The sequence below is a fragment of the Arachis hypogaea genome, chromosome 13, assembly GCF_003086295.3.
Source record: "Arachis hypogaea cultivar Tifrunner chromosome 13, arahy.Tifrunner.gnm2.J5K5, whole genome shotgun sequence".
NCBI lineage: Eukaryota > Viridiplantae > Streptophyta > Magnoliopsida > Fabales > Fabaceae > Arachis > Arachis hypogaea.
Window position 1 is genome coordinate 141549274 of NC_092048.1, and position 14038 is coordinate 141563311.

General features: G+C 32.1%; 2 protein-coding genes across 2 annotated transcripts; both read right to left on the reverse strand.

The window, feature by feature from the left end:
• Window positions 1–227: 227 nt before the first annotated feature.
• Window positions 228–2336, reverse strand: LOC112792360 (berberine bridge enzyme-like 26). Its single transcript, XM_025835565.3, has one exon. It carries the CDS (start codon window positions 1922–1924, stop codon window positions 320–322), a length of 1605 nt encoding a protein of 534 aa, XP_025691350.1. The 5' UTR covers window positions 1925–2336; the 3' UTR covers window positions 228–319.
• Window positions 2337–4191: 1855 nt separating this feature from the next.
• On the reverse strand, window positions 4192–6153 carry LOC112792364 (monolignol oxidoreductase AtBBE-like 13). The gene has a single exon (XM_025835570.3). It carries the CDS (start codon window positions 6005–6007, stop codon window positions 4430–4432), a length of 1578 nt encoding a protein of 525 aa, XP_025691355.1. The 5' UTR covers window positions 6008–6153; the 3' UTR covers window positions 4192–4429.
• Between the last annotated feature and the right edge of the window lie 7885 nt (window positions 6154–14038).

Below are 14038 nucleotides of genomic sequence, written 5' to 3' on the forward strand. Positions count from 1 at the left end.
CTAATATCATGGTAGGCAAGTGGATATACTTTTCCTAAAGATGAATTAAGAAATGTCAAAAACAAAGGAAACTTAATCTCACAGGTCAGTGCAACATAGTGTTGGCTGCTGCTGTTTTTGGTGATCTTTCAGTGCGCCTGAAAGGTTGAGTTTTATGAAATGTGAGAATAATATAAGTTATATATCACTTTGGTCAATACACTTGTTATAATTGACAAAATTCGTAGTGGCACACAAATGGAAGTGAGGTGTAATTATTTGGAAACTGAGTTTACACAGAAAGCAAATATGCATAGGAATAATTCAAAGTTGTTGGCTTCTACCATCTCTTAGTGTGGAATGGAGGGATACTCTGTTCATGCCTAAAGAAATTAGATGGATCAACTTTAGTCTTGACCTGTACTAGTCTGAGGAAGTTGTTCTTGAAATATTTGAATCCCCAAATAGAAGCCTTTGAGAAGCTTGTGGTATTCTGGTGGTTCATCCCAATATCAAGATCCCTGTAGTTAACATAAGCTTCCCTTGGATATTTTGAAGCATAAGGAGCCATAAAGTAGTAAAATCTTCTGATCCAGTTCATATGCCTTGCCATGCTCTTCTCTCCATCAAGCCATCCAGTTACATACTGAATCTTGTAGAGAGTTCCTTGCCTATGAGGGAAAGGCGTGGCAGATTCCGGAATCCTCCCCATCATTCCTCCACAGGGATTCCAAATCATGAGAGGCCCATCTTCCTGCAGGAAAATCTTCCATAGCGAGTTTAGCGAATTCTCGGGGATGACTTGCCTGATGAAATCAGATTTTGCTTTGAAGTAAGCCTTGGATGTTGATTTTGCTTGGAGCAGAACTTCAGGAGCAGTTCCACTGGGGAATCCAGCAATGTAAAGAACAGATTTGATCCAGCTGGTTTCTACACAGTCATTTTTTGTCAATCCCAATTCAGGGAAACTCTGCTTCATCACTTGGAGGAGCGTGTTAGCACTGCCAAGGAAGAGAGCATTGTAAGAAGTTGTCACGGTTCTGCGCCCCGGAAGGCTTCCGTTGGCTGTTTGAATCAAAACTCTGATGAACAGATTCTCATCAATGCTTGGTGCCACCTCCTGCCACCTATACAGAATCTTGTTTGCTCCTTGTTCTAAGCTCTTGGTAACCGTAAAAACTGTCACGGTTTCCGGCACTGGAACCAGCTTGATCTTCCACCAGAGGATAACTCCAAAGCTGCCTCCACCACCACCTCTGATTGCCCAAAACAAGTCCTCTCCCATGGCTGCTCTGTCCAGAATCCTGCCGTTGGCATCCACGATTCGAGCATCGAGGACATTGTCGGCTCCAAGGCCATACTTTCTCATCATAGAACCATATGCACCCCCTGTTATGTGACCGCCAATTCCCAGGGTTGTGCAAAGCCCTGCAGGGAAGCCATGCACTGCGCTCTTCTCTGCAATTCTGTAATAAACTTCGCCAACGGTGGCACCGGCTTGAATCCAAGCCGTGTTCTGCGCGATATCAACGTTGATCTCGCGGAGCTTGACCAAGTCTAGGATCATGAATGGCTTCTCTATGAAAGAAACATAAGAGAGGCCTTCGTAGTCATGGCCTCCACTTCTCACCCTCATGTGAATACCAAGCTGTTTGGCGCAAATCACTGCAGCTTGGACTTGTGAGTCATGGAATGGTGTGAATATGAATTCTGGTTTTGGCAGTGAGGGTAGCAAGTACCTTAGGTTCTGAGCAGTGGATTCAAGGATAGAAGTGTAGGAAGCATTGTTACGAGTGTACACTGCACTGGGAAATTCATTTGGGGTTTGAGAATGGAGTGTTACACAATGGTTGAAAGCTTCTTGAATTGGAATTGAGTTAGTGAGTGAAATTGACAACAGAATCAGAAAACTTGACAAGAAGGGCCTAAAAGAGTAAGACTCCATAATAATGCTCTAATCTTCTCCTCTCTTGTCTTGTTTTTAAAGAATACTGGTTGCCAATGCTGGTTTTATAGTGGTAATATACGTGTATGTTAGCTAATGTACACGTCATATTCATATACTAAGTGGTATTTCTATTTTATTTAGGTCCAGTTGCAGTGCTGTAGTTGAAATTATGACAAGGTGGAAAGAATATTAGTTTATTTGAATACAATTCACACCAGAAACTATCTCATGATGCGGATAATCATTTCTCTAATATGGGCAATCCACTCTTATGGTCATTGTAAATATAGCTTAGCTTGTAGCTAAGTGTATAGTTTATTATTATATAAATTATAGTTTCTTTCTTTAAAAATATTTTTGTGGTTGCAATATGAAGAAGGAAGGAATCACATTCTGAAATATCTACAACCAATACACATGCATCGTTGGTATTATATTATTTATATACATTTGCGCGCCAATCAAGCTCTGAAAGATCAATCATAGAAGTCGCTTTGCTTAAAGCAAGGATAATAATATAGGTGAGATAGATAGAACTGAATATCCTAGCGTAAGACCAGCTCCACGTGCCATTTTTGTATGTCAAGAAGTTTCAAAGGAAACTACACTAATTTCTTTAGCATGTTAGGTAGGGATAAAAAGATGACAATGTGTGATTTTTTTGGGGGACATGTGAGGGCCGAAGGACCCATACTTTGTGGAGACTGGAGAGAAATCTTGATAAGAAACAAGAAATAAGCGTCACTAATTATCTTTACATACATTTAGATAAAGTTGATGGAGTAATAATTATGTTTATAAAGTAAAATTAATGATATGAGATTCATTTTGATTTCATAAAATGTAGTATCTTAACATTATCTGATAAACTTTGACTCCTTTAAGAACTTATCTTTATGTGAATATTCCCATCAAATCTTCAATAATACTTTATTGATTGTTTAAATAATTTTTTTTGTGAGCCTTCAGAAGTCAATTTTTATTAATACAACATCAACAGACAACAATAATCTTATAAAAAACACACCAACTTTAATCGAATAATTTAACATAATGGATGCCACTGTTTCTTTTCCTTAAAAGTCAACAAACATGAATAAGTCATCGGAGTCATTTGTCAAACACGGCAACACGCACAGCGGATTAAGAAAAGGAGAAGTGTTTTCTTCCTTTTGGAGTTTTGGTCAAGGCCAGGTACAACCAAACATGCCCCAGCCGGCCAGCCCAATACAAAATAGATTCCCAAAACCTACCCTACCCAAATGTTAAAACTGCTATGAGTTTTTTTATCCCATTTTTTTCCCTTTAAAAGAGATGGTAATGTACCTATCAATTTTTCTTCTTGGAGACTCAATATTGGGCTTCAGACGCCTCGTCCAACAACAAGAACATGTTAACGAACATGTTTCTTCTTAGTGTTCGTTGGGCCTTTAGCCCTCTCAACTGATTAAAAAACGAGAAGAAGAAGAAGGAAATTGTGATAGGGGTGTTCATGGATCGATTCGATCCGTAAGGTTATCGGATCGGATCGGATATGATCGGCACATAAATAGAATCGGATAACAGATTTTGTATAGGTATCTGCATATTCGCGTATTTGTAAAAATAACTAAATAAATAAGTAAATATTTTTTATGTTTTATTTTAACTAATAATTATCATATATACTGTATTATTTTAATTTATTATTTAAAAAAAATATGTTTAATATTATTTTAAAAATAAATATATTTAAAAAAATAAAAAAATAAATTTTATTGATATTTTTTAATAAAAATAACCTGTTAAAAATATTTTTGTATTTTGCGGATATATTCGATATCCGATTCGATCCGCAAATGTGTGGAGTGAATCGGATCGGATCCAAACTTAAAAACGACGGATATTGAATCCGATCTGATCCGATAATTTTAGTGTGAATCGGATCGAAATTTTGATTATATCCCATATCTGTTGACCCCTAAATTGTGAAAACGGCCGAGACTTTGAAGAATTGTTAAAATTCATGCCTTGAATGTCTATGATTGCCTAAGCATTCATGAAACTATGAATTTCCTTTCTTTTTTCAGCGAAAGTTAGCATTCTGTTGGATCACGTAGCAAACTTATTAGTTTTCAATTGTTTTCATGTCTAAATCTTAACCATATAATATTTTGCCTGTGTCTATAAATTAGTGACACTTTCTGCAGTTTTAAATTTTCACTATTTTATATATTTCATGCTTCTAAAAATTTGTATATTAATTAACAATATAGAGCAAATAATTGTATAAGAAAGCATGCAGGACTATTCTGCCCAACTTTATATTTGTTTTTCATGAAACACACTTGATGAATCATACCAAAGACAAAATGAAAGCTTTAGTACTAATACACAGTCACCTATAATGTTGTCACATACACAATCACAAAACACATCAAACACTTGAAACACTTCCATCAGTATCTTACAACATTTATCCTTAATTATTCCCTCTAAAGTGAGCCAATTTATAGAGTTGCATCAGTAAGGAAGAGGTGGAATACTCTGTTCATGCCTGAAGAAGTTACCAGGATCAACCTTTGTCTTGATCTTAACCAATCTCTTGAAGTTACCCTTGAAATACCTATAACCCCAGTTGCTAGCTTGCTTGAAGCTTGTTCTGCTCTTGGAATTCATCCCCAAATCAAGATCTCTATAGTTCACATAAGCTTCCCTTGGTGACTTAGACACATAAGCACCCATGTAAGTGTAAAGATCCCTCAACCAATCAATGTGCTTTCCAGCATTCTCCTTTCCATCCTGCCACAAAGTCACATACTGAATCTTGAATAGTGTTCCATTCCTGTGAGGGAATGGAATATGAGACTCTGAGAACTCACTCATCTTTCCACCATAGGGGTTCCATATCATCAAGGGGCTCTCCTCCTGCATCATCCTCTGCCACAAGCCGCGGAGGCCGGCCACCGGGATCGGCTGCCTCACGAAATCAGACTTGGCCTTGAAGTAATTCTTGAAAGTTGACTTCCCCTGGAGAAGAACTTGAGGGGGAGTGTTGTCTGGATACCCTGCAATGTACATAATAGATTTGATCCAACTTGTTTCCTTGCAATCTTTGGCGGTTAATCCCAGTTCAGGGAAGCTCTTCTGCATCACCTCAAGGAGCTTCCTTGCTCCACCAAGGTAGAGAGCATTGTAAGCGGTTGTGATTGTTCTTTTCGTTGTGTTTCCCACATTTGAAGGTTGGATTATAACTCTAATGAAGAGGTTTTCATCAATGGAAGGTGCTACTTCCTGCCACCTATGAAGAAGCTTCGTTCCACCTTGTTCAAGTGTTCTTGGAACTGTGAAAACCGTAACTGTTGGAGGCACTTCAACCAGCTTTATCTTCCACCATAGAAGGATTCCAAAGCTTCCACCACCTCCTCCTCTTATGGCCCAAAACAGATCTTCCCCCATGGATCTTCTGTCAAGAATCCTGCCGTTAACGTCCACCATTCGAGCGTCGAGGACGTTATCGGCGCCGAGGCCGAATTTTCTCATCATGGAACCGTATGCACCTCCGGTGATGTGTCCTCCAACACCTAAGCTTGTGCAGAGTCCTGCAGGGAAGCCATGAACAGAGCTCTTCTGGTAAATTCTGTAGTAAACTTCGCCGATGGTGGCGCCGGCTTGAATCCAAGCCGTGTTGCTCTTGATGTCAACGTTTATGGCGCGAAGCTTGGCCAAGTCTACGACCATGAAAGGCGTTTCGATCTCCGAAACGTAGGACATGCCTTCGTAGTCATGGCCGCCGCTTCGCACTCGGAGGTGGATGTTAAGCTTCTTGGCGCAGATGACGGCTGCTTGGACGTGAGACTCAGTGTTTGGTGTGAAAATGAAGGAAGGTTTGGGTGCTGAAGGCACCAAGAACCTTAGGTTCTGTGCTGAGGAATCAAGAACCGTTGTGAATGATGCATTGTTTTGAGTGTATATTGATGCATCAAATGGGAATGATTTGTCCGAATTCACGTGTAAGCAGCGTACAAAGCTTTCTTGAATTGAATCTGAACTTGTTCTTGATAAAAATAGGAGTAGGATTATTATTGTTAAGTGTGACATTGTTGTTGGTTAGGTTTGTGGTGATTGGTGAAGCTATATATGTTGTATTTATATTTGAAGTATGGTGGTATGTAAGATATAAAGTTGAAGAGTATTGGAATTGTTTCTACTTTCTAGTCATTTAATTATGAGAGTGTGGAACATACTCTTTTTTATTTCTTCTCTCCACACCACAAAAATTAAAAGAATGGAATTGCCCATTAGTCACGTGCAAGCCAAAGCAATAGTAACAGATCAAGGTATTAAGAGATGAACATGTCTTTGTATACACATTGATAGTCTTTAAATTTGGTCCACATGACTCATCACTTAGATATTTGATTTGATTGAAGGCCCATACTTTAAAGTGATTAATTTTGATAAAAATACTATCTGTACATCAAAATTAGCCATCAATATATTTGTGTATAAATACATGTGTGATTTAATTTATTTTCAATATATATTTGTATTTTAACATGTATTACGGATAGCTTGGTAGCTGATTTTAGTGTACACGTAGCATAACTCTAATTTTAATTGCCCCTGCCTTAATTAGCCTGACCCTATACAGTAAGCATTAATTAGTCTAATACTAATATGGAATTTGCTATAAATCGCTATAGCTAGTGTTGCTTGCTGTACAAGTGACAATTAAAGTTGTAGTGTAGTTTTTGAAGGTAGGCAGAGAAGTTTCAAGATGTAGTGTACGGTGTACCTATATGGAAAGAAAAACAACCTTATTATCCTCCTAAGTTGTAGTGTAATATGCTTTAATTAGAAGATGATGATTCATTTCCTTACTTTTGGAAGAAGCACGGTGGAAGTAAACTCAAAACAATTTTCCAAGTCAATCATGCTGATGGATTGTGTCAATTGTCAAAGTTGGAAAGTCCATTATGAACACAGCTTGTTCAAATAGAGTATTATTATAACAAATTAGATGAAGCAGAATGCTGGATCATCACATTCTATGTTTCCACTATATCTATCTGTATTAAACGTTACGTTGTTGTGTGTGGAGATTTAACAACCGCAAAATGATACGATTGCATTTGCATTCTTTAACCCCTTCAAAGTATTAGCAATTTATGGTTAAAGCGTAATTTTACTTCTGGAGGTTCAATCCTATATAATTTCATTTAATTTGATTAGATTTCAATTCTCAAGACTCAAGATAGCTTATTCTAAAAAGAAGCAAATGAAAATAATATAAAATAAAGGTACTTAAGTTGGTTCAACTACTTCTTCTTGGAGAGTCAAACAGTCCACACGGTATATTATATTTACTCGATTCCATTCTTTTTCAAAAAGAAAAAGTATATGAACGAAGAGGTGATGAGCCAAAAAATAAATAATTTAATTAATTTATAATTATATTTAATTAATTTTATTTATTTTTAATTTATAATATTTGATATTAATTATTTCTCATCTTAAATTAAAATTTTAAATGATAGGTTGGAAAATTAGGGATGAAAATTACGAAATTTTGCTTTTAACAATTTCAATTTTTAGTATATAAAAAAATTTATAAAATATATATAAAAAACATCTATTTAGTATGAAAAAGAAACATTCTAATATTTAATAGAAAAAATATTCTAATATCTAGCATAAATACCATCCACATAGAAGTTTTGAATTTATCCAAAGACATTTGACTAATTTTTGACTGCTACCATTTTAGTTCCTAGCATTGTTGTTTCAAAAAATGTTAAATAAATAAATCCCAAGTTTAGTACTTTTAATTTCATATTCTATCCATAACAAATACCAAATAGAATGAGTGTACGTGGTGGCATCCATATTCTATCCATTTCTGTAGATATGTTACCTCTTTCGCTTTCAACTTTGGATTCAATAGAATGAGTGTATGTGGTGGCATCCTCTTCTCTCTAGAATTAGAAGCTCCCTATAGAATTTGGATAGCTTTAATTTATTAATCCCAAAATTATATCTTTAAGAGTTGAACTTAACCCTTTTTCTTCCGTCTTTAATCTCACATTATTCTTCTCCCTTTTCCTTTGTGGTGACAAGAATAATAAAGTAACTGTTTGTGTCTTTGATCTTTCGCATATATGCCTAAATAATGCTAATGACCTGAAATAATATATATTCATTTCGGGTTCATTCCCTGAAATATGTATCTGTTTACATTAATTGAAACTTGTAAGATAATTACTACGTCACACTTCTGTAATGCTCTTGTAATTAACCTTTGTTCGTTTTTATTCAGGTAAACATTAAATTAGTTCTCTAAGAATTTTAGATTTGATACTACTTTAGTATCTAGTATACTTTTATTTTCTGAAAATTTTTTAATTTTTTTATAAAATAGATTAACCCATAAGTAGTTCCTAATAATTTTATTGTAAAACAATTATATTTTTAAAAAATATATTTTAATATAAATTAGTCTTCTATTAAAATAATAAAAAATTAATTTGTCTAACAAAAATAATTTTTAAAGAGTTTTAGAAAATAAAAATATATTAAAAACTAAAATGTTTAATTTAAATTTCTTAAAAATTATTTTTTTTATTTTTTCACGGTCACTTTTCATCGCCGCTTAATTATATAATTATTGCCTATTCTAGTATATATATATATATATATATATAAACTTCATCAATGAAATGGAGAAAAGTTTTTTATTTAATTCAAAATGTAATGTAATAGTGCTTTTTATAATCATTCTAGATCCTCTTATTAACTTAAGTTAAAACTCAGTTTAAAATTAAGTGGTTGAATGATTTGAGGTTGAGAGAGAAATTTTTAAGATTTTATTTGATTTCTGTCCAAGTAAAAATTATTGCTAATTGTAGTTTTTGGAACGATTTTAAGTGAATTTAAAACCTAAAATAAAGGAGACATTTTTTGAGTGAGAGTGTAAATATTGTGAAAAATTATTAGTATTATTATAAAAATTTGTTTAAATGTAAATATAGAAGATAAACTCATTTGAAGTTGTTCCGAGGATGGAAATTTTTTAATAAAGTCGTTCATCATTTTAGTGAAGTTAAAAGTGTTGAACTTTTCTGAAACACTTGATAATATCTGGCGAGAAACAATACCTTCAAGGATAGAGATGATGGGCTGGTTTCTTATCTTAGGCAAGCTCAACACGACGAAAAGACTAACTCAAATTAATGTATGTGGTGGACGGAAATGAGGTAATTTGTGCTTTATATGATTTAAATGATGAGGATATAGCGATCACCTTTTCATCTATTGTAATTATGTTACTCGTTTGTGGTATAAAGCTATGGTTGTGGGGGAATTAAATGGGTTAAGTCAAAAGGGGTGAGGAGTTTCTTTAAATCTTGGTGTGAGCAAGAGGTGGTGAGAGTGGAAAGGAGAAAGTAGATAAATTGTTGGTTTATAATAGTATGGGTGATATGGAGAATTAGAAACTAATTTATTTTTGAAAGAAATGATATACCCTGGGAGAATGAATGGAAGTTTATTATGTACGAGCTAAAAGAATGAAAAATTCTTAACAAAAAAAAGGAAGAGTAATAAACTATTATTCAAGGGACTACAAGTAGTTTAGGACCAGCTGTGAACATTGAATATGAATTTTTTTTGATAAATTTGTGCTGAATATGTTGCTTCAAAACAATGTATGACAGTGGTGGCTATCTTGTGAATGCTGAGAATAATATTGCTGTGCTTTTATGTGAGTTTTTAAATGCAGATTCTAGAGTTAATGTTTTGGCGGAGTGCATTGAAACTTCCGTTCAATTCTTGCTGGAGGAGTATAGTGCAGTTCTAGAACGGGTGGTCTTTAAAATCAATGAAGCAATCTTTGTGAGATGGGACAAAGAAAAAAGTGACAACTATCGGAGGCTAAATTTTAAAAGAAATAAACTGAAAATTTTTCTGTAAAGTTTTAATAATATTAAGGTTTAATATGCCTTACACAAGGAATTCAAATTCATCAACAATTGAAAAAAAATTGTCAATAATCAAAATGAGAATAGAAAAATCTTGTGATACTAATGAGAAGTTATGTGATCACTAAAATAATTTTCGTGTACAAATGTGACATTGATCATAGGAATGTAGTCTTTTATCTAGTAATAGAGAGGGAATATTACATATTTACAATAAAAGGTGGAGACAATATAGCAAAAATTATTGTAGCTCTAGTATTTAGTTAGAGAATTTACTTTTTAATTTGGTGTTACTCCTTGAATTAGATGTGATATTTTTATATTTTGAACATTTTTATATTAGTAGTGTTGTCTTATTCTTAATTATTATTCTTAATAACAAAAAAATATAACTAAGATATAGAATTTATTTTGTCTTTTTTCCTTTTTTTAAGTTAAATTTGTAACCCAACAATCGAAAAAAAGAATAACTTTTTGTGTAAAATAATAAACGGCATTTATTGAAGCGCATTATTTCAGTAATTTCAAGACAGCAACACACAATCTATACGTTCTCCATCCCATCATTCATTCTCTTGGAACCTTAATTATAATACATGACTTCAACTTGCTAAGATTGAAATGGAGCATTTCAACAACTTTTGGCATCTATATACCCTGTTCTTTATTCTTATTATATATTCATCTATTATTTTAATTTTTTTGTTACACAATACTATCTTATTAATTACTTTTATTTTAAGAATTAATCATCATAATTAAAAAACTTAAAACCCGATTAGTAAAGACAGATACATCAGCAAAAGCAAGATATAGAGAGATTGCTACTAATATATGGCCAAATACACAATGCTGATCGAACGTTGTTATGAAGCAATCTAAGCAACTAATATCAACTTTAATTAAAAAACAAAACAATGAAACATCAACGTCACCCGCCCCGGTGTTGGTAAATTAATTAAAACAACACTATAAACATATATTAGAATATAATTAAGTGTTAATTTTCAGTCCTTAATTAATCTTTGTCATCATTTCTTTTCTTTTGGATTGGAAAAATTAAACCATCTGAAAGTTGAGGTAATTAAAGTACAATTGCGAACTTTTAATTAGTAAAAGCTGATTAATTAATCTGACTACTTTTTAAAGTAGGTCTAAAAGTTTAGGAGTCTTTTTCAAAGCTCATTGATATTTCTATATATCGTTTAACTTGTGGTGTCTTTTTTCATAGTCTTTATATGATCTCTAAATTTTTTTTATCTCTCATAAATAAACATGTAATTTTTTGTTTTCATCAGATAAGGTATTACGTGTTTAATATCTATTCAATGATCCATGTCTGAATTGTTTAAGTATCTACCCAACACTTCTATTAAACTTGCAGTACACACATTCATTTATAATATTTACCTCAAAACTATATGAGATAATGATTTGATGAAGCTTATGATACCATTGATGAAAAACTTGTTTGAGACCATAAATAGATTTTTTTAACTTACAAACTATAAATTTCGAATCGCCTAATACAAAATTTTTTAATTGTATCATATACATCGTTTTATCAATGTCACCATTAAAAAACACTGTCTTTACATAATGTAGCTCCAAATAAAAAATTACATTATTTAGAGTCTCTAATATAATATAACAGCTAGAGTATCCGAGTAGGTTAGCTTCTAATATATATCAAATTAAATTAAAGTTGCATACATGCTTAGAATAATTTATTTATTTAAATTAATTTATCAAATTATTGTTTAAACTGATCAAACAGAAAAGCTTACCATTATATGAAAGTTCTGTAAAAATAATATATCATTATTATCTTTATCTTTGAAAACACAAAAGAGGAAGAACGAGAAAGAATGCAAGCATAAGATAAGAGTAGTGTAGTAGACTAAAGGAAAATGACGGAGAATCCAATGAAGCATTCCATTTCATGTTTCAACACCCTATAATTTTAATTTTAATTGTGCTAATCGTGCTCGCTTATAGCTAGACAAGGAACTTTACTTTTAACTCTGAAAAAGACGTATTTGTATGTGAAAGCTACAATATCCTTAATTAAATAAAAAACTAATAATTAATTCACCATTTATTTTTAATTTTATTATGTCCTCTTCATCCCAATGACAGGCATAAATCGAAAGCTCTCTAAGATTAATATTGTTTTGCTGTTTATATAGTATGTGACACAATAACTTTTAACATTACGTGTGTATGATGTTATCCCTGACGTAGCCAAGTATTAATGAACTCAATGGCTCGTTACTATTTTGGTTTTCATCCTTAGAAAAATTGTTAATTATTTTTCTACATTTGTATCCATTCACACACAACACTACTATATACAAATTCAAAACAAGTGCAGGACAACATTAAATAGGAATATACCCACTTCTTGGCCTGCATGGATGCTAATAAATTGGTTAAAATTATGTAGAATAGTGTGTGATTCTGTATGTAGTATATGTCTTGGTCCATTTTGGCACCCGCATGGGTTGACTCTATTAACTAGCAATAATGTTTGAGATATAATAAAAGTATATTGTATTTAGTGTAAAATACTAAAATGTATTGGACTAAGTTATCTATAAGTATTCTATTTCGTTTAAGGTAGATATAAAGATATAGGGTAAATTTAAAATTTAAAAAGTTAAATAAAAATAGTTTAAGGATAAACTACTAAAAAAATACACTTGAATAATTTTGTCGTTGACAAAAATATATTCGAATTTTTCTATCGACAAAAATGCTCTCAAATAATTTTAAAATGTGACAAAAATATTCAACATTAAATATGTACTTCTCAAAAAATACTTTAGAAATTGAATTTTGATGTAATTTTTTGCAAGCATGATTAGAAAAATGAGATATTGTATTCTTAAAATTTGGTAATTTTTTACTAAGTATATTTTTTTTATTTTTTAAAAGTATTATTAGTTATTGACAAAAATCACAAAAAAATATATACATAGTGAAAATCACCAAATTTTAAAGATAAAACTATCTCATTTTTTTAATCATACTAGTAAAAAATCGAATCAAAATTCAATTTCTAAAGCCTTTTTTAGAATACATATTTAATGTTAGACATTTTTATCGCGTTTTTAAATTATTTAAGGGTATTTTTGCCTATAACGAAATTTAACTGTATTTTTATCGAAAATAAAATTATTTAAGGTTTACCCTACTTTTAAAAAAAATGTATGTCACTAAAGTTTTAATTTCTAGTTTTAGAAATTTAAATCTTTTCTATCTTTACTTTCAAAAAGTATATTAAAATTTTGTATTTTAAGATTAAAATGTTAACTTTAATTTCTAACCAACAAACATAATATTGAATTTCAGATCTCTAATCTCACTCTGAGTTAGACCAATCAAACACTACCTTAGTGTGGTGTGTGGAGTTGGACCAAGCTAAGGTAGTTACACAAAACGTGCAATGTGGAATAATATGAAATGAAATTTTACCAAAATATATACTTGGTAATAAGTATTATTATAGGTAGCTACAAATTAAAAGATACATTCACACGGATTCGGTCGTGGAAAGATCTCAATGCCATGTATGTAAATGAAAGTTTTTTTTCATTTGACTAAGCAAATGTTGTTATTTATTATTGAATGCTTCTTTAATTTGTTGGCGCTTAATGCGCAGGAGTTGTGGTTTCTTAACCAAATTAAAGGTCATCAATTTGAGGGGTTTCCCAACTTTCCTTTTCAACTGGACACATAGACTGCACTCTATAGCCATTATTAGCTTTTCTCTCATGTCAACATTTCCAACTCAAATTATCACCTAACCTAACTTGCAGAAATTGTTTGAAAAATTTATAGTAGTGATGAAATGGACCAAATCAAATCAATCAGAAATTATTGTGTGGTCTTGACTAGTAATAATAAGTTGAATATGTTCTTCAATAATTAATCCATCCATCGCTTTATTTTTTTAATTAACATGTTTTTAATGACTTATAAAATAACATACATACATCTCAACTTTAAATATATTATATATTTATTTATGTTTAAAATAAATGCCCCTTTAATGAAATCAATAAGTGAAATTGCATGAATAGTGTAGCTGATAATAAAACAAGCCAGAAATTCAGCCACCATTGATCAGAAACAATGTGTATATATCACT